Genomic DNA, 19,897 nt, shown 5'->3' with positions numbered 1-19,897 from the left:
TACAACATGGTTCCCCTCATAATTCTTTCAGGTGTGTAATAACTTTTGTATCACCTAGGAGATATATCAACATTCTTAAAAGCCTGACTCATCCTATAATGCCTTTGTACAACAACAGATTGTTCCTAAACAACAGTGTCATGGTTCTCAAGGTGTGAATTGAGAACATCTTACCATCAGGAATGGTAAGAAAAGCATACCAGCAATATGCAGCATCTGTGACGGCCTGCACAGTGGCTGGATGCAAATTTCATTAAATCTATCACATCATCTGGATCAATGCATCTAAAGTAGATCTAAACCACCAATGGATCTAAATGTTATTCTTGAACAGGAATGGAATGACATCAGCAGAGACACCTATGTACACAGTCTGATCCATACCATGCAGGATTTCTGTTGTCATGTCTGCTGGAGGTGGTTCTTTCTGCTATTAGTTGCATTCCATTATAAAAGTTATAATATTTTGGTGGGAAACAAAATATAGCTGGGTACATATGTTGCAACAATATATAATGAAATAATTCTTGCTTGTACCTATATATTAATATACAGTATAAGCATTTTATGTGATATGTGATATTAAATTTCTAGACAACTGTACTTTATACCAGGGATATTTTAAACTGTAGGCCTTCAAGCATTTGTGGCTCAAATGTTTGTGAATATAATGGTACATACAGGAGATTAACTAAATTTTATAAAATTAACAAATGTTGCTAATCAGATGATTGCATGTTTGTGTGCATACCAACACAAAAAAAAGTTTTCAGAAATGCCACATCCATGTGGCATTTCTGATATTACACATCCGTGTGACCTTTTAGTCTCAAGAGCCACTGATGAGCACCCACAAGTATTTCAGTTTGACAATCCTGCTTTATACAATTAAATTTGATAATCATATTCAAAATAAATACACATAAAGTAACTTATTATTAAAACTGGTTTCATCTTTTAGAAAAAAAAACAATACAGGGAATATATTTTACCAGATGGATGAAACAGATGATTTTGATGAAGATGATCCAGATGATGACTTAGATATATAAAGGTCTGAATATGTAAAAATAAAAAGTTGTACAGTTGTAAAGTCTTTTTTTTTATTTATATTTTTGAGATATCATTAGTATTGAAGCATAACTTTTGATTTTGCACATCACTGTTGCTATATTCTACCCCTTCCTCCATTAATGTTAAATTTTGAAAGATTTTTTTAGAACCTTATTATTAAATAACCATTGAAATGTAATTTAATTTTATTCTGTATAAATAAATAGTATGACATAATTTTGGGTTTTAAAATAACATTAAAATTCATCTGAAATAAAAACTGTACAGTTTGCATTGTACCCAACATCCATGTAATATATGAAGTTCTGGTTGGGTTTGAAAATAACATTAAAATTCATCTAAAATACAACCTTTATAATTTGCATTGGACCAAACATTCATGGGTAAAGTTTTGGTTGCATGCTGCACTTTCATACCATACTTCATTAGACTTAAGTATAAGTTTAAAAGGAATTTTAGTTGGCTAGAATTTTGCAGACCTTCCGATGTTAGTCAATTGCAAGAGCTGCAATGACTGTGTTTTTAAACATTTAATTTTAAGCGTACCCAGGAGTGGGGAGTCACAGAGGCCAAAGGGAGACCACTAATGAAGTGAGTGGCAATGACATTGATTCAAACAGATGTATTTCCAGATGTTTTTTGGAAGATAGAATACATATGACTACAATAATTTCTAAATCTTGAGTTTGAGCTAAAATACTTTTTAGGTATACATTCAGTTCTACCAAAAGTATCTGGACACCATCATGTTTGAAATACAAGTTTTAATGAACAAATTAATAAAGTGTAGGCCTGCCTTTTGAACCCACTGGCAGCATCAATACATTATTGAATGCTTTCAGAGAGTTTCCTTGTAGTTGGCAGCAGGAATTTGTCAGTTCCTCACCCACTGCAATTGCCAGTTCAGTCTGTAAAAGAAGGGCATATTGGTTATGCTCTAATTTAGTGTTCCAGCTCATCTCAAAAGCGATCAATCAGATTTGGATCTGAAATCTGAGCTAGCCAAAGTAAATTGTTGGGCTTTGTTTTTGTCAAACCTAGTTTTTATTCATGTTATATGAAATGGAACATTATTGTGCTGGAACATGGGGGGATCCATTTCCACAGAACTACCAGAGTGCTAGTACCACAGAATTATCCAAGAATTAAGTGTGTGGCTTGGCATTGATAGTTTTTAGAACTATGCTCAATGGTCTAAGTCTGAACCACAAAAAGCAGCCCCCACACCATGATCCTCACCTCCTCTGAACTTACTGTGAGCACAGTCCAATGTAGTAGATGACATTCCCCAAAAATTCTGCACACTCAACTGACTGATCTGAAGACTGTGTAATGTGACTGCTAACTTCCCTGGACTTGTCACTGTTCCATGATCCAAGAATTATGGGCTAGGCACCACTGCAAAAAACATCTGGCATTCATTGGCATGATGTAGCACTTGTGAGCAGTAACTTTGCCATGAAATTCTATGCAGTGTGGCTCCTTACAGATTATTGATGCATTCATGGAGGACACTCGTGTGTACATCTTGAAGCTCCAATATAACACTTTCTAAGTATGTTACTTGATTCATTTTCACTACCTTCTTCAAGGATCAGTGATTCCTATCTATTAAGTTTTTTTTTTTACCATTACCCAACTCTTTGACCATTTGTTCTCTCGTCTTTTCACTACATCAACTACAGCTGACTTTGCATAGTGCAAATGGGTGGCTGTTGCATGTAGTGACAAATTGCTAATATAGTATTCCAATGATTATGCCTCTTTGAAACTCCATAAAATGCCTTGCAACGAGTCATCTGTAATATTTCTGCTATTGTATGCACTTTTAAACCTGTTTCTGCATCTCACACATCTCCTTTGCACAATTCAGTATATTGAGAGGATGTGTCAGAATACTTATTTTTTTTTAGGATTGTGTGTGTGTAAAAGGACACATGTTTGGGCACTTATGAACACTTAAGTATATTAGCCCTAAGCCTTTGGCTGTAATGACTGCATCAATTTGCCATGTAAAGTTTCTGGCTCATTTCTGGTAAAAATCTGGTATTACTATGCTCCACTCCTTTATAGCATTCACAAGCTCCTCTGGCAAGGAAGGCCATCTTGGCCATGCCTTAATTCTAGATTCCAGGCATCCCAAAAACATTTAGTTGGGTTGTCATGGCTGTCTGCTGCAGTTTTCCAATATAACAGCTCCACACGTTCACAATCCTTACATCGTGACATGGAGCACCGTTGTGTTGGAAGGGGTAAGAGACACTTTCACAAAATTGCCACAATGTAAGGCACAGAATTGTTCAGAACATCAATGTAAAATACAGCATTTGTTGTTGTTGGTTTTAGGTGCATCAGTGACTTGAACCATATTGCACCGTATATTGTCTGTAAATTGTGTGTATTCTATGGTTGATTTGTCTGTTTGCTGGATGAAAAACCCAAGTTTTCAGGAGGAAAAAACCACACAACCCTCACCTAAGACATTAACTGAGCTACATTGTCAAAAAAGCTCATAAAAATTCTTCTTGTCATTGATAGGATTATAACCTAGGCTTTTTCTACCCAGTGTGGGGAGGATAGTGCTTATATGCAATGTGCTACCTGAGTATTTGTGGCTCCACATATTGTAACCAGTTGACCTAGTCTGTATCATAAGAAATATTCCAAGTCATGATACCAGCTTTTCACAGCTGGGTAGCGTGGTTGATTGCCAAAGCAACTAAGGCTATGCAGCATCAGTATATTGTCTATAACTGCAAGTATTCTTCATTCAGTTTGCTGATTAAAAAAAATCTGAGTTTCCAGGAGAAAAAACCATGTAGCCCTCCCCTGAGATCACATCTGGGCCAATGTGCTCGGATAATAAGCATTCCCCATACCCAAACATGTCCATCAGACTGGAAGTGTGTAGTGCAGGCATGTCAAACTGTCATGTGCAGCCCTTATGCATTTGTTGTTTGGCCCCTAAGTGTTGTCAACATTCACAGCACATTTTATTGCATATAAGTAACCCAAATAGTGACACTTAAAGGAGATACACTAACATAAAATTTAAATAAAATTTATAAGTTATACAAACCATCATAAATGCTAATAGTTATGAGACTGTGCATTTTTGCACAAGCCACTTATAAACCATTTGTGGCCCTCTAGCTCCCCAAGAGCAGTCTCTGTGGCCACTGAGCACTTCTGAGTTTGATCCCTGGTGTAGTGTAACTCCATAGGACTGATTCCCATTGATCTGCCACCCATGTGTAGTGTGCATTGCACAAATGCAAATTAGCGAGCAATTAGTTTTGTTATTAAAGATCTGTGGGTTACAGCTGGTCTGTGAAAATTCATGGCATGCAACTTTTACACCATGGAAACACGTTTGCCTGTGTCTGCTCACAGTCCTAAACTCAGAGTCTATTGAGTGTGATGGCAAGATGAGGTAACTAATCCTCTTACAGCATGTTGTATAAAGTATTTTGTTTTCTACTTGGCCATTTCATGAGTTCAATGTCACCTCTAGATTCTCTCTTTCTTCAGCACCTTGCCAACTGTCAGCTTGGGTAATGTTTAATTCCTGATTATACACAAACATTTCCATGTGACATTCAACTATCATTCTTCTCTGAAACTCTGTTAGCCTTTTTTGCACGTTGTTTTACATATGCAACTGACATGAATTATTAGTGAACCTCTAGTCACCTTTATAGGCAAAAATATTTGCATATTTTCAGTCAGTTTCCTGTAATCAGATGGGTGCCATATGACTTTTGATGAGATATACACTGGTGTTCAAAGAAAGTGCATCACCTAGGAATTTCACATTTCTAACCCTTTTTCGTGATGGGATGTTACATTAATGACTAGCATCACAAATATAAACAGAAGATATTTATTAATAGTTAAGGCAAAGCTAAGTAATTTGACAGGTGCTCTCAAAATATTCCAAAATGAGCATTTGCAACCTTTATACAACAGTTTTGGTAAACATGAGAATTATGGCTGAAATGTTATCGGAAGCCCTCAATTTGCTTCACTTTATCACGTTAAATGAAAAGTTCACCAGGTGCAAACTAATATTTAGTTGAATATTAGTTGATTACTCTGGCCCTAATGACAGCAGCACACTGTCAAGGCATTGACAAATCAATTTCTGAAGATAATCAACTGATAGTTTCAAACATGAATTATGGCTTCCTGAAGTTCATGAAGGGTCTTTGGTTTTTTTTTGGCAACTGCAGATTCCACACGATGTCAACAGTTCTCTATAGAATTCAGGTCTGGGCTGTTTCTTGGCCAGCTGAGTTGTTTGTAATGGACCGTTCTTCCAACCATTTTTTCACCTATAACAAATATAAACACATTACTGTCAAACCTCTAATGCAGAAATAAAGTAACTACAGAAGTGCCTACTTACACTTTTTGCCCAATGACAAGGAGCAGAGTCATCCTGAAAGATGCAATTACTTGGTAGGTTGAAATGGTCTCTAATGGTTGGCAGCAATTTGCCTTCCAGCATAGCCAGGTATCCATTTACGGAGCCTTTTATAAACTGCAGGTGACCTAATCTGCGATACGAAATGCACCCTCATATCATTTGGCTGGTAGGGAATTTCACTGTAGACACCATACAGTCTGGATAGTATTCTTCACGTCTACGGCGAATCGTTTGTCTCCCATCAGAGCCATGTAGGTTGAATTTCTTCTCAATTGAGAAAATAACTAACTTCCACTGCTCGGGGGTCCATTTGACATGTTCCTTACACCAAATTAATCAGGCCTTTTTCATTTTTTGTGTGAGGAGGGGCTTCTTCTTAGGACGGCGGGCTACAAGTCCATTTTTGAAGAGGCATCTTCTGACTGTTACTGGTGCTAATAGTGCAGTAACATACAGGAGTGGTAGGTTCTTCCCATTCTCTTTTCAGCTCAGACAAAGAAGCTTTACGGTTTTTAAGGCATAAGCGCTTCAAAACACATTCCTGTTTTGGCGTAGAAACTTGTTTGTGTCTGGTTCCTTTTTTCCTATCAGCAGAACCAGTATTCTTGAGTTTGGAAAGAAATCTACTCACTATCGACTGATTACAAGACACTCTATAAGCAATATGATGGAAAGAACATCCTTCCCCACATAAAGCATCAATAGCACTCTTTCTTCGTGGCGTCAACTGCACGTAACTCGCCATCCTGACACAAGCAAGGAATGACTGCAACTCTTGCTGTGCGTGCTTATATAGCTGAAAGTAACAGCTGATGCAATGTTACATCATCACCTACGCATGTCAATCTGGTCTGATGCATGCAACTTGTAAGAAATATTGCCATATATTTACGTTATTCGGACGACAATTACAATTATAAGGGGTGATGCACTTTCTTTGAACACCAGTGTATATGTTTCAATTTATCTGAAGAAAATTTGTTTTGTTATTGTCTTTGTTTATTCAATAACTGAACATAGGGAACATTTAAGGGGATCCAACCAACTATATGAAGGAGGAACAGAATTAAATTAAGAATACCTAAGGGTATTGTATACTGTCTTATTAACACATGTAAGAGCAAGTAAAGATAAGATGGAGGTATTAGAATAATTTACTGTTTATGGCAGTGCCCTCTCCCTGGAGGTATACTATACAAAAGAAAAAATTCAAGCTATTAACTAAAATAACCTATTACCTCATATGAGCAAAAACAAAATTTTTATCATGTCTAATTTCATAACTTTCCCCCACCACTTTGGATTATAGCTTAATGGATAATGAGCAAACTGCTATCTTGGGGGGATACACGGACTAATAGATTAACAGTAGCCACTGGCAGAGGTAAAAGTGATTCTTGTATCCCCCCAAGCTAGCAGTTTGTTCATTATCCATTTGGATTATCCATTAGGCTATAATCCAAAGTGATTCTTGTATCCCCACAAGCTAGCAATTTGCTCATTATCCATTAAGCTATAATCCAAAGTGGTGGGGGACACGGACTGATAGATTAACAGTAGCCGCCGGCAGAGGTAAAAGTGATTCTTGTACTACTTCTATTGAAATGCAATTGAAACAGCAGTCTGGAAAGCAAGGCAATGAGGATTTCCAGGACTGCTGGGAGTCATAGTGGAACAAGTAAATACATGGGCTGTATTAGGGTAACTAAGAGTAAAAACAGGTGCATGTATACCAATGCTAGGAGTATAGTAAATATATTCAATGACCTTGAAGTGCTAGTCACAACATCAAAGGCAGATATTGTTAGATTATCAGAGATATGGTGTCACACAGACATAAGCAGTACAGAACTGGAATTTGGAGATTACAATGTGTACAGAAAGGATAGACAGGAGAGGAAGGGAGGAGGGGTTATGCTGTTAGTTAAGAAACACATAAAATCTAAGGAAGTGTATCCAATTGATGTGGGTGGACAATGCAATGTTGAGTCTGTTTGGTGTGACATAAGCACTGGGAAAGGAAAAAATGAGAGTAGGTGTGTGTTATAGGCGTAATGAATCTGATGAGTATAATGAGCAATTGTGCAGAGAAATAGAGTGGGCCAGTAAATCAGAGAGTCTTATAATGGGGGATTTTAATTTCCCAGAGATTGACTGGAATTTGTGGGTTGGTCACTCACACACTAGCAAGGCTTTTGTGGATTTATTGGATGATTATCTTCTAGAGCAGCATGTTCGGGAGGCAACTAGAGGGAGTAATACTCTTGATCTGATTATCAGTAGTGATTCTTCATACATCAAGAATCTGCAGATAAAGGAACCACTAGGTATCAGTGATCACAGTGTGCTGAAGTGGGATTTACTCAAAGAGGTAACTACCATCAAGGGTAAAGGGAAGGGTTTTTGCTTTCGTAAAGGTGACTATGGTGGTCTGAGACAGTATTTAAATTCTATACAGTGGGACCAACTGAAGATGTTACCAACAGCAAATTCAAAATGGGAAGCATTCAAAGAATTAATCTTGGAAGCTACTAGGCTTTTCATACCAAAGAAATATTGTTCAAGATTTAGGCCTAAATGGATATCAGATGAACTAATTAGACATGTAACAGAGAAGAAAAATGCATGGGATACATATAAATTAACATGTGATTACAGAAGCCTGTGATAGATATAAGCTGGTCTGTAACCAAGTTACAAAGGAGGTTAGGGAGGCGAAAGCAGATTATGAAAAATCTTTGGCAAAGGATGCAAAGAGTTCTTTACTTATGTAAACTCTAGAAGGAAGGGGATGAATCAGATTGGTCCACTTGATATCGATGGTTCAACTGTTGATAATCCTGCTCAGGTAGCTAACAAACTAAATGAATATTTTGCATCTACATTCACACATGAGGAGTTATTCAGGGAGGGGAATGCCAGAGGTGTATTCAACTCTGGCAGTAAGTTAGATAATCTTGTAATAACTGAGTAAAGTGGAGGAGAAATTGTTGAAGATAAACACAAGAAAGGCACCTGGGTGGATGGAATCTATCCAGTTATATTAAAGGAGGTGGCAAAGGAAGTAAGTAAACCCTTAGGTATAATTATGAGAGCTTCCCTGGACTCAGGGGAGGTACCCATGCACTGGAGATGTGCAAATGTGACCCAATCCACAAAGGAGGATCAAAAGGAGACACAGGTAATTACAGACCTGTTAGTTTAACTTCTGTTCCAGGGAAATTAATGGAAGCACTGGTTAAAGAAGCATTGCAGGATCATCCAGACAAGACCTCAGTTATAGCTTGGACACAGCATGGGTTTGTTAAGGGGAAGTCTTGTCTGACAAATTTGATTGGATACTATGATATAGTCACAAAGGAACTGGATGCAAAGAATAACTTTGATATCATATATCTTAGAAAGGCCTTTGATTGCACCTGGAAGACTTCTGCAAAAATTGGAGCAGTGTGGCATTGGAGGCAAATTGCTCTATGGATAAAGGGATGGTTAAGTGGGAGAAGACAGAGAGTGGTAATCAATGGACACTGCTCTTCGTGGACTAATGTTATTAGTGGAGTCCCTCAGGGTTCAGTGGTGGGTCCATTGTTGTTTTCTGTATTTTTAAATGATATTGATGATGGTATATCAGGCTTAATGTCCAAGTTTGCAGACGATATGAAGGTTGGCAGGATTGTTAATGACAGTATGCTGCTGCAACATGATCTACAAAAGTTGAGCAGATGGGCTGAGAGGTGGCAAATGAAGTTTAACATTGACAAATGTAAAGTACTACATATGGGAAGCTGTAATCCCAGTGTAACATATCAACTCTGTGGTACCACACTGACAGTGGTTGAGACTGAAAAGGACCTGGGGGTAATTGTGCAGGCAGATATGAAGTTTTCTGAGCAGTGCAGACGGTCTGTAAGAGTAGCTCGTGGTGTCTTGTCAATGATATACAGGAATTTTTCTAGCAGGATAAGGAGGTGATTATTCCCTTGTATAAGGTAATGGTTAGGCCACCCCTCGAGTACTGTATACAGGTCTGGAGGCCTCATTTTAAGAAGGATGTAGAGCTGTTGGAACGAGTACAGAGAAGGGCAACATGATCAGCGAATGGAACAATGGGTTGTTCTTACAAAGAAAACCTTAAGTTTTGCAAATTACAGTGTCTGGAGACTAGGCACCTGCGAGGTGATCTGATTGAGGTGTATAAAGCCTTGAATGGTTTGAGCATGCTCAATATGGATGAGATCCTTCCTCTTGCTCAGAATAATCGCTTGAGAGGGCATAAATTCAAATTGAGGAAAGACGGTTGTAGGATAGATGTGCAGAAGTTTGCCTTTAGCCAGTGGGTGGTTGATTGTTGGAACAAACTTCCATCTGTCATTGTAGAAGTTGATAGCTTAAATAGATTCAAGGCAGAACTGTTTTTTTTGGCTGATGTTATATAAGCTTGCTTTCTTGCATCATGTGCCTTTGCTAATGCTAATGCTCAAAAACAAAATTTTTATCATGTCTAATTTCATATCCTTCCCCCACCACTTTGGATTATAGCTTATTTTAGTTTGTATGTTTTATCTGTTGATATACTACACACCCACAGTGGTTACTACCACAGACAGGAAACTAATTTCCTGTATGTTTTTTCCTTTTTAACACATTAATAAGAAACTCTCATACAGCTCTGCAGCATAAAGAGAAGTCTATATATTTTAAACTTGATGACATTTGAAGCCAAGTTTTTTTTTTTTTTTTTTTTGCTTTTATGCACAATTTGGATTTAAAAAATATTATGATCTTTAAATTATAATACTTTGATTTTGCCTAAAAGTATAATATCAGTATTGTAAAAATGATGCAGAGAAGTTTCATTTATGTATTGCCTGAGTAATGAACTTCCATTACAGACTAAATTAACACTCAGTATTTATAGAAATTTAATATTCTGAATTTTATTTAAAAATCTATAAGAACACAGAATCATTATACTAAAAGAAATAGCAAGACATCGACTTAGCTCAGCCTAAGTGTGTGAGTTGCATACTTCTCATAACAGTCCAGCTTGTATATGTTGTGGGCAACATATATGACAAACACATATAACAAAAGACAAATTTCTAAAATTCTGGAAAAACCACTATACTTATTTACAGGTGCAGGTATCTTAAATCAACTAAGCAAGGAAACTGCATAATTTTTTACATGATTACACATGAGATCCTTTTATTGCAAAGAATTAAAGGTCACAGCATTTGCATACTACAAGTACATGTGTGGCTGGTTGATTGATCATTTGATTTTTTATGGTGCATAAACAGTTTAGGCCATAATGTGCCAAGTCAAAAAGTACTCTATGCATTTGCAGGCATAGTGATATGTGCTTTAAGCAGCCCTTTTGTTAAACACCATCCTCTGTTAAGTGATAGAGTTTTACTGGTTACACGTTAAATCCCACTTATAAGCACCTTACTGTCAAGCACTGATTTGTCTAATGTAAGCAGCAGGAATTGTTCAATTCCCAAGTGTTAATCTCACTTGTACTGAAGAAGCTTTTTTTTTTTTATTTAAATAGATTGAATTCTGCACATCTTTAAAGCTTTACTATTTTGATACCAGATAATAACTACAATAATATTATATTTACCATTAAATTTTTAATGTTAAATATAATATTACACAGTTGCAAAAAAAAAAAAAAAAAATTTTTAAATATTAAACAGCAATAGCGTGTACTGTTGAGACTGTTAAATTATTATAGCAAAAATATGCTTCCCAATGAGGCAGTGTTTGTAGAGGAAACAATCTACAGTAAATTTCCAACAAGGAACAGTTAAAGTTATTTAATTAAACCCTCACATATATGCATGTAAAATCAATGAGGCAATATCACATGATTACCTTTTCCTGCAGGTTTTGGTTTCCATGAGCTTATTCATTATGCTTACTGCTTTCTTTACAGTTTAGTATACAATACTGTTAAAAATGCTGCATTATAATTTTTTAAAAGAAAGAACAGAAGTAACTGAATAGAAAACCTTGATAAACTAAAATTACAAACCAAGTTTTATTCTTAAATAATTTAATATTTTAAGCAGTTTATTTTATTTTGAATCAAAGTCTGCACATACACCCTTTATTAAACATTGTTGTTTAATAGGTTGTCCTATCTTAAGCACTACATTTTCAGTCATCTCCCAAGGTGGGACTTAATGTACGTTTTACTGTGTGTGTGTGCGTGCGTGTAAATGTCAAAGCAACCAAGAATATAAATAAAGCTTCAATTATATTGTGTATGTAACTACATGTCTTCAGTCCATTTGCTATTTGCCAGATGAAAAAGCCATGCAATCCTCACCTGAGATGCAATAACTCAGCCATGGTGTGAAAGGATGGTAATTATAATCACTGTTCCACCCACAAGGTGATTTTATGTTTTTAAATATAATCTATCCATTTGTATTTTCCACAATTTTTCTTTTTTTAAGTTTTTTTTTCTTTTTCAAACTATTTTTCACTGCACAAGTTTGATGAGAAATTGCTGTAATCATCATTCTCTTCTCAGTTTTTTATTTTTTATCTCAGATTTGTGATTTTTGTAATTTTAATAAAATTTTACACAACACCGTGGGCTTGTTTTACTCCCTCTTCTACTTCCTGCTTTTTCCTCTGCAACTCTTCATATGTTTGGATGACTAATTCAAGCCGGCTGTGCTTTAAAGAATCAGTTTCTATGTATGCCTGCAATCAATAAATATTACAGTGATTAAAATTCAATATATTAAAGTGCACAAAGGATGATAAAATCAATGAAATTTCAAAGGAATTTATTATCTTTACATAAATAGCATTTGCTCCACCTACTTAATATTAACTAAATATTCATACAGAAATGATAATAATAAAATATTACAGCTTAGCTAGACATTTCTAAACTTCTGTTATGAATTGTTTTAAATGTAACAGAAAGTGAATGAAAATAATCCATAAAAGTTAATTAATATTGAAAATAAAGACTACTCATTAAAATAACAAAAACGCATCATCAATTACCCTAATTTATCAAATAAAATCAAGAAAATACAAAAATTTAAATAAAAATTCACTGCCAAGAGCTGAACCTCAACTATCACTGTATCTTCAGTTGACAAAGGAATGTAGAGAGACATTGTATAGTGTCAAAACATTAGTTAACCTCAAATTGGGGATGGGCCACTGGAATGCACATTTTATAACAAAAATTTTTGTAGCATAAAAGTTTATCACTAACAGTTCATAAGTGACTTGCTGCTTGAAAGTTTAACAGTTCAGACTAATCAGTTTTAAGAGAATAATACTTTTTATTTATTATATTTTATTTTATTAGGAGATTGTCTCTCTCTCTTGCATGGAATTTTGTCCTTGCAAAGACATCTCAGCTACTGTAATTAGAAGGCAAACTTATTTTGTAATAATACATATGGGATTTCAGAAATGCTAGATGGACCAAATCTTATCATGATGCTACCAATGTATTTGGGACTGTAGTTGCCCTGACAAGAAATCATATGGGTGATGTTATTTTGATCATGCATCAATCAATATATTATTATTACCTTTATTAATGAACTCAATATGGAAAGAGAAATAAGTTTAGGAACTCCCAGATAAGAGGTTTATATATATAGTCTGAACTTGTGGTGCTCAACCTAAATAAATATAAAATATAGAAATAATAAGATGCTGCACATTTCTTAAAATTCAAAATAGTAATGCCTTTGAAGTGAAGGAATACAAGATGATTCAGAACTTTCCTGCTGTACCTTGGTAATAAAGGTAATTGATTGATTATAATTGACTTAATTGATATAAAGAAAACTTGTGAGTATAGGCCTAAAAATGCTTTCTTGTTGAGTCAAAGCTTCTCCTGAAATTCTGTTAGTTAAACAGGAAGCACTCAACACAAATCTTTCATTTAATTAATTGTATTTCATTATGAAATGTAATATTATGAACTTTTTACAATCTTCATAAAGTTCATAACCTCATTAGGATGATTTTGATTTTTTTTTTTTTTTTTTTTTTTTTTTGGCAAAAAAACTTGCCAAGTGTTTGATATTGCTCTTTGACCCATATGCAAGCTTCACACTGATGAGTAACTGGTCTTTGCAGATGGTTCAACTACTATGGAATGCAGTCACATCCAAAACAGAAAGCTGAAGTAACTCATTCTGAGTCTACAATCCACTCTCTTACCCCAGTTGCTCTAATTGTAAAAATGTATACAAGTAAAAATATAATCATTTAGTATCAGTACTGGCAAGATGATACAAGGAAGCAAGCTTATGTCACTACATAATCAGTGTCACCTTCTCTTACCTCATTTGCCTATTACTCTTAAGTTTTCATTTCTGCTTTAAATTTGGATAAACTTCCAACCTCAGCAATAACAGGAATTTATTCCAACAGTCAATTTTACTTTGATTAAAGTAAAATTTTCAGACATCTATTCTAAAATTATTTCCTATCAATTTAAATTTATGTCCCTCTTGTGTAAAAGATCACATCTTTCCTAAACTGAGGTTTAGGAAAGATGTGATCCTGTTGGAAAGCCTATATGCAATATTGAAGTTCTTGATGAAGTAACATATTGTGATTATTGTCATAAACTAGTCTGCCAACCTCTGCATTATCAACAATGCTTGGACATAGAACTTGAAACACTTACATCAATATCATCAATTAGAAATACGGAAGGGGGAAAAGCAGTACCAAACCTTGTGACACCCCATTTGTGACATGAAGAGCGGTGGTCATTTAAAATACAGGCAGTTCTTGCTTTACGAGTTCCTGGGTTTGTTTACAAGTTTTTTTCCCCAAGTATCAGCAAAATCGAAAATATGAACATTAATTGCAAAAAATGAATATTAAACATTCATAAATACGGCATTCCAAACCACTTGCATAGCTATACAATACAGTGTACCCTGCTTTACGATATTAATCAGTTCCAGAGACACTATCGTATTGTTAAAATATTGTAATGTGAATCCAACAGCACATTGTTTTTGGTAATTCATTTCAAGATTTCAGGGGTTGAAATTTTCGTTGTATAACTAAGCTATTTATCTCTCTAAAATGTCATTTTTAAGGTCATGCTCGTGACCTTAAGGCCATATAAAAGGTCTAAATTGTATTAGTTACCAATTCAAATCATTAAAATGCACTACACTTTCATCGTTATCATATGTTCCGTTAAAAATCAATTTTAACCGCCTTTGTGATATTTTTCTAAAGCACATTTCTGGATGTCACTACCATAAAATAATAAAAACAATTTGCACTTTTCAATTTATTGGGCTTTTCTGTTACTGCAAGCAATTATAAACAGGTAGTAAACTCAATCTTCTTGCATTTTCAAAAATACCGATAGCTGCAGTTGTGTGCTTTTTTTATGTTATTATGGTGAAATGTGTTTCCCCTTTACTGAAATCTTCAATCATATGAAAACAAATTTTCAGAATCTTCTCTTCATTCCTTTTTTTTAAAACTTCGTAAACTTGTTACTCCAAGCGAATTGTGTTAGTTGCAATTTGTGTGTGCCATTAAAAAATGCTTATGCACACAATCGTGAAATTTATAATTAAAAGAGAAGATTATCTTGGAAACAAACACCTCTTGAAACATTTCTGAAGAAGACGACTCCTTGTGCAACAAACCAACAAGTGCCAAGCCAATAATGAGTAACCAACGAGTGTGCATTTAGTTGATGATGATGGTGAAGAATAAACATTCTTTAACATTTGTAAGTCATAAATAATTTCTCTATTACTATAATTTGCTTGATTTTACAGGCTACGTTTTCATTTCTTTCGATAAATCAATCATTGTTTAAACAAACTAATTAGCTAACTAATTTCATTGTTGAGAACGTAACCCCTAATGTACGTTGAGAACGTAACCTTATGTCTATTGGAAATAAATTCCCACTTTACGAGTTTTCGCTTTATGAGCGTGCGCTAGGAACGAATTAACTCGTAAAGTCAAGAACTACCTGTATTCTCTGTCCCCTACCATTTAATCATCCTTTATCCACAGTAATGTTCTTCAATAATTCATGTGTAACTATAACAAAAGCTTTACCAAAATCTAATTAGCTGATGTCAAAATTACATCAAAAATAAGAAAACACATGGTATTTACACATAACAAATTAAAATTAATCACTTTTCTACTATGTGAACCATTGAAATACTTGTTGAAACTACAGCAAGCATTATAATTGCAAGGAAAAAGTGCACAATTAACAACTGAAATTAAAAGGAAAGAATAAAATAGAAAATTCGAGAGTATCTAACCTCACCACAGGAAATACACCACAGAATTCAGCGGTAATGGCACTGTTACTTGTATTCAAGAAAAAATACTAAGGAAAGATATTCTACAGGCAAACTGCAGACACCTCATAAAAGGTAAATATAATGAAACAAAAGAAATGTCTGCAGATTCTTTGAGTTCTGCTTAATTAACCATTAGCAACTACATGCAGAATATTTTCTTGACCTTGTTCACTGGCCCTTTGGATAATGCCAGTCTACTGATGAAGATCCCATTTCTTGAAGCCATAAGTGAACATTAATAAAAACAGAGCATCCAGGATACCTTATGTTGGGAAATTGATGGCGATGGTGTCTTCAAAACTGTGCTGCAGTTAATTAGCATTAGTAGAGGCATTTGATGCAAGAAAGCAAGCTTATGCAGCATCAGCCAAAAAAAAAAAAATAAAATAAAAATAAATAAAAAATTTTAAAAAATAAATAAAAAATAACCACTTCCACTTCACCCCTCTGTTCATTCGAAATACCTGTCCAGCTGAGCCTTAAACTTATTTAGGCTATCAACTTCCACAACAAGGGATGGAAGTCTGTTCCACCAACCAACCACCTGCTGGCTAAAGACAAATTTCCTCATGTCTATCCTACATCTGTCCTTCCTCAATTTGAATTTATGCCCTCTCAGGTGATTATTCTGAGCAAGAGGAAGAATCCCATCAGCATTGAGCATGCTCAAACCATTCAAGGCTTTATACACCTCTATCAGATCACCTCACTGGTGCCTAGTCTCCAGACACTGTAATTTGCAAAACTTAAGCCTTTCTTCGTAAGAGCACCCCTTTGTTCCATTCACTAATCTTGTTGCCCTTAATGATGACGCTGTTTGGACAATCAACTTAAAAAAAAAAATTTAACAATCAGAAGATGGACAAACACAGTTGGGACTTTCTTGGGCTTATGTGTGCCAGCTGCACAAGTTATTTATCCTATTCTTCATGAACTATTTCATCCAACTGTAAATAATAAAAATAAGAACAATGAAATAATGTCACTGCAGAATCAGCATTTTGCATCCATTCCATGATGATCACCTATAATATATAGCACTATATATATATATATAGCATATTTCAGTTAATATATATATAACTATATATATAGCATATTTCAGTTAATATTGCACTGGAGGATGGGATGGGAGGGATATAAATCACACTTAAACAGATAAATTGATGCACAGAATGTTGCTAGAAAGGGAATGTGACATGGCACTTGAAGTACAAGCTACAATCAGTGGATTATATCCCCTCCCTCAACAATGGCATTTCATGTATGTTCACAATACTGTAGTTCAGAGCTCTCCAACATGGTACTCAGGCACCATGGTATCCTCAATAAGATCATACATCATCCACAAACCAGCAACCACCTTTTCTGCAGATGTGCTTGGAGGAACTTCTTGGGTGTAAGCATCAAAAATTAATCATTCTGAAATAAAAGTAATGTGTTAACATTTAAAATTTCTCTTTCCCTTTTACTGTTAAAATAATGTAAATCCTGGCATTTTATTTTTTGTATTAACTAATGAAAAACATTTTTTTAGGAATATGTTTTTTAATTTTTTGCTTTGTGCAGGTAGCACCTCTTTACAATTACGTTGCAATTGCAGAAATTCTTATAAGTGGTACAATGGTGTGATGTTTTGCCGTGTAAATCATGAAAATAATGTTCACTTTTTGAAATTAATAAAACTCAAGCAACTTAAAATTTGCATATTGCATAAACAAATTCATAAAACAGTCAGCTGAAATTCACTTAATGAATTTCACTTCTCCAAAGTTGAACATTTCTGCATGAAAAACTGCAAATTTTACTTTACAGATGATTATATGAAACTGAAAATAATGCAGAAAGAATTGAAAACGTGTGCAGGTGCTTAATTTTGGTGAATAATTAATATGGTTTTTTCCTTTTTTGGTGACACCCTCCAACATAAAAATATATAAAAGGTGCCTGGACAGCCAAAAAAGGTTGAACAACATTGTTGTAGTTGACAGTCCGCAAGATTCACCTATGCTTGTGTTACTTTTTTTTTAATAGTCAAATCCAGATTACATAAACAGGGTTGTCCAGAAAAAGAAAGTGACCCCATTATTATTTATATCAGGATTTTTCATGCTGTTTTAATGATTCACGTGCATAAAATAATGATTAATATGCAAAAAAAGCTATTTTTAATTTCATTTTCCTTCATTATTGCTAGCCAAATGATTTTAAGCTGTAAACTACCAAATGCATGTAAATCACTTATGGGCACATATCAATCAATACTTATTAATATTATGTCACTACCTAGAATGGTATAAAAAATCCTGACTTTGATTAACTGCCTACTTTGGATTTGATAAAATGTATAATATTAATAATTTATAAATATAATTAATATAATAAAGTTGCAATAATTAAGATCTACATCAAGGGAATATGCTGCTTACAAGCATCACATTTTGACAGGTGTAGCCAAGCCAACATAATATTAACACCTCCATTATTAAATGTTAATGAAATGTCTACTGATCCATGACTTCTGTTTGTGTATGTTGATAATATATTGTTTAGCTAACAGATATTTAATGCACATTCATCTAATCTAAGCATAATATAATTTATTTTGAAAAATAATAGGAAGCAATGGAAAACCGATGTTCATATAGAAGCAGCTCAGAAACTTTTATAAATGCAAAAAAAAAATTCAATTTAAGTAAAAATCAGAAATTTCTATAACACCATAACCTCATGAAAATTTCATGTTCTATGTAATCTTTGTTCTAATCAATGAAAGAAACATTAAACCTATCTTTCTTAAGGCAGGTTTAAAGTTTCTTTTATTGATCTCATTTTCATTTTTGTTTCTAATGTTTCTTTTATTGATCTCATTTTTATTTTTGTTCTGTTTCTTTTATTGATCTCTTTCATTTTGTTACTAGCCTAGTTTTCTTAAGACAGGCCAGTCACAAGTGAGAATATTAGTGGGGGGGAAGAGGATTTATTCATATTTATAAGCTATAAACTAGATATTATCATATGTGTAATAAAATAATTCTTACCTTTATTTTAGAAATCTCATCAGATACCTCAATATGTGCAGATTTACTGTCAGGATGGATAATGTGGTATAATGTAATGAGACTGGCTCCATCATGAATTCTGCATAAATTATGAATAAAAAAAAAAAGTGATAAGGAATCTTACATGAAATTTGCAAACAAAAATAATACATTTAACTTTCTTTACAAATGTTAATGAAAGAGGGAGCCAGTTTTATTTACATTTTATTAAATGTAAATAAAACTGGTCCCTCCCCCACAGAGTTCAAATATCATCTTATGTTAACAGAGCATCCAACCCATTAAATTTTGTTCTTCTAGCTCAAGTAGTCTCATCAAATTTAATTCATCATATGTTATTTTTTGCAATATAAGCAGATGAGCAGGAATATATAAATTTAAATAACAGCAGGAATTTCTACTGATATTTAAATTTTTCCTCCAAATTTTAAATACTTATGGCATGGTAATTTATGCATATTTCTCATTTTATTTATTTATTTTAAATGATCAGTGATAATTGAATCCCAGATGTTCAGGCACTATAAATCGATTAAAAAAGGTAGGAAATAGGCAAAGTATTAATTAAAAATTGGCTCCAAACTCCAGAAAAAGCATTTATAAGTTTATTTCACAATGAAGGTTAATATGTAAAAATATCATTATATGCAGAAAATACTATTACAGGGGATTAAAAAAAACAAAAAAAAAAAATAGTCGTTTACGATGCATACTGTAGATACATCCTCTTCACCCAAACTGCTGAAAATATTAATATGAATCCACTTCATCCAAACTACTGACATAGGTGCCTCCGTAGCCAGGTGGGAAGAAGCAGTAGTGCGTATCACATGCTTCTTGATTAGACCGGGGTTCGAGCCCGTCACCACCAAATACAGAGGATGCGGAAAGGTCAGGGAATGACCACCGCATATCCCGGAGCAATATGGCCTTAGTTGCTAATGCTCCTAAAAACCAAAAAACACAACAAC

The 19,897-nt window shown here is 34.4% G+C and overlaps 2 protein-coding genes across 3 annotated transcripts in view; one reads left to right on the top strand and one right to left on the bottom strand.

Annotated features, from left to right (window-relative positions):
• Positions 1–1,070, top strand: part of Elp5 (Elongator complex protein 5) — a 46,348-nt gene extending 45,278 nt beyond the window's left edge. Inside the window, exon 8 of the mRNA XM_090387769.1 lies at positions 962–1,070. Within this exon, the coding sequence (XP_090243895.1) occupies positions 962–1,052 (91 nt within the window). The 3' untranslated portion in view covers positions 1,053–1,070. The remainder of the gene's footprint in view (positions 1–961) is intronic.
• Positions 1,071–11,979: 10,909 nt separating this feature from the next.
• Positions 11,980–19,897, bottom strand: part of mRpS22 (mitochondrial ribosomal protein S22) — a 42,239-nt gene continuing 34,321 nt past the window's right edge. For both annotated transcript variants that reach the window (XM_090387153.1, XM_090387154.1), the window contains 2 exons: positions 18,906–19,005; positions 11,980–12,226 (listed from right to left, as the gene is read on the bottom strand). In XM_090387153.1, the coding sequence (XP_090243279.1) occupies positions 12,101–12,226; positions 18,906–19,005 (226 nt within the window). In that variant the 3' untranslated portion in view covers positions 11,980–12,100. The remainder of the gene's footprint in view (positions 12,227–18,905; positions 19,006–19,897) is intronic.

This window comes from Mastigoproctus giganteus, chromosome 13 (assembly GCF_048544385.1).
Source record: "Mastigoproctus giganteus isolate SK-2022 chromosome 13, ASM4854438v1, whole genome shotgun sequence".
Lineage (NCBI taxonomy): Eukaryota > Metazoa > Arthropoda > Arachnida > Uropygi > Thelyphonidae > Mastigoproctus > Mastigoproctus giganteus.
This window is presented reverse-complemented; position numbering and strand designations above follow the sequence as displayed.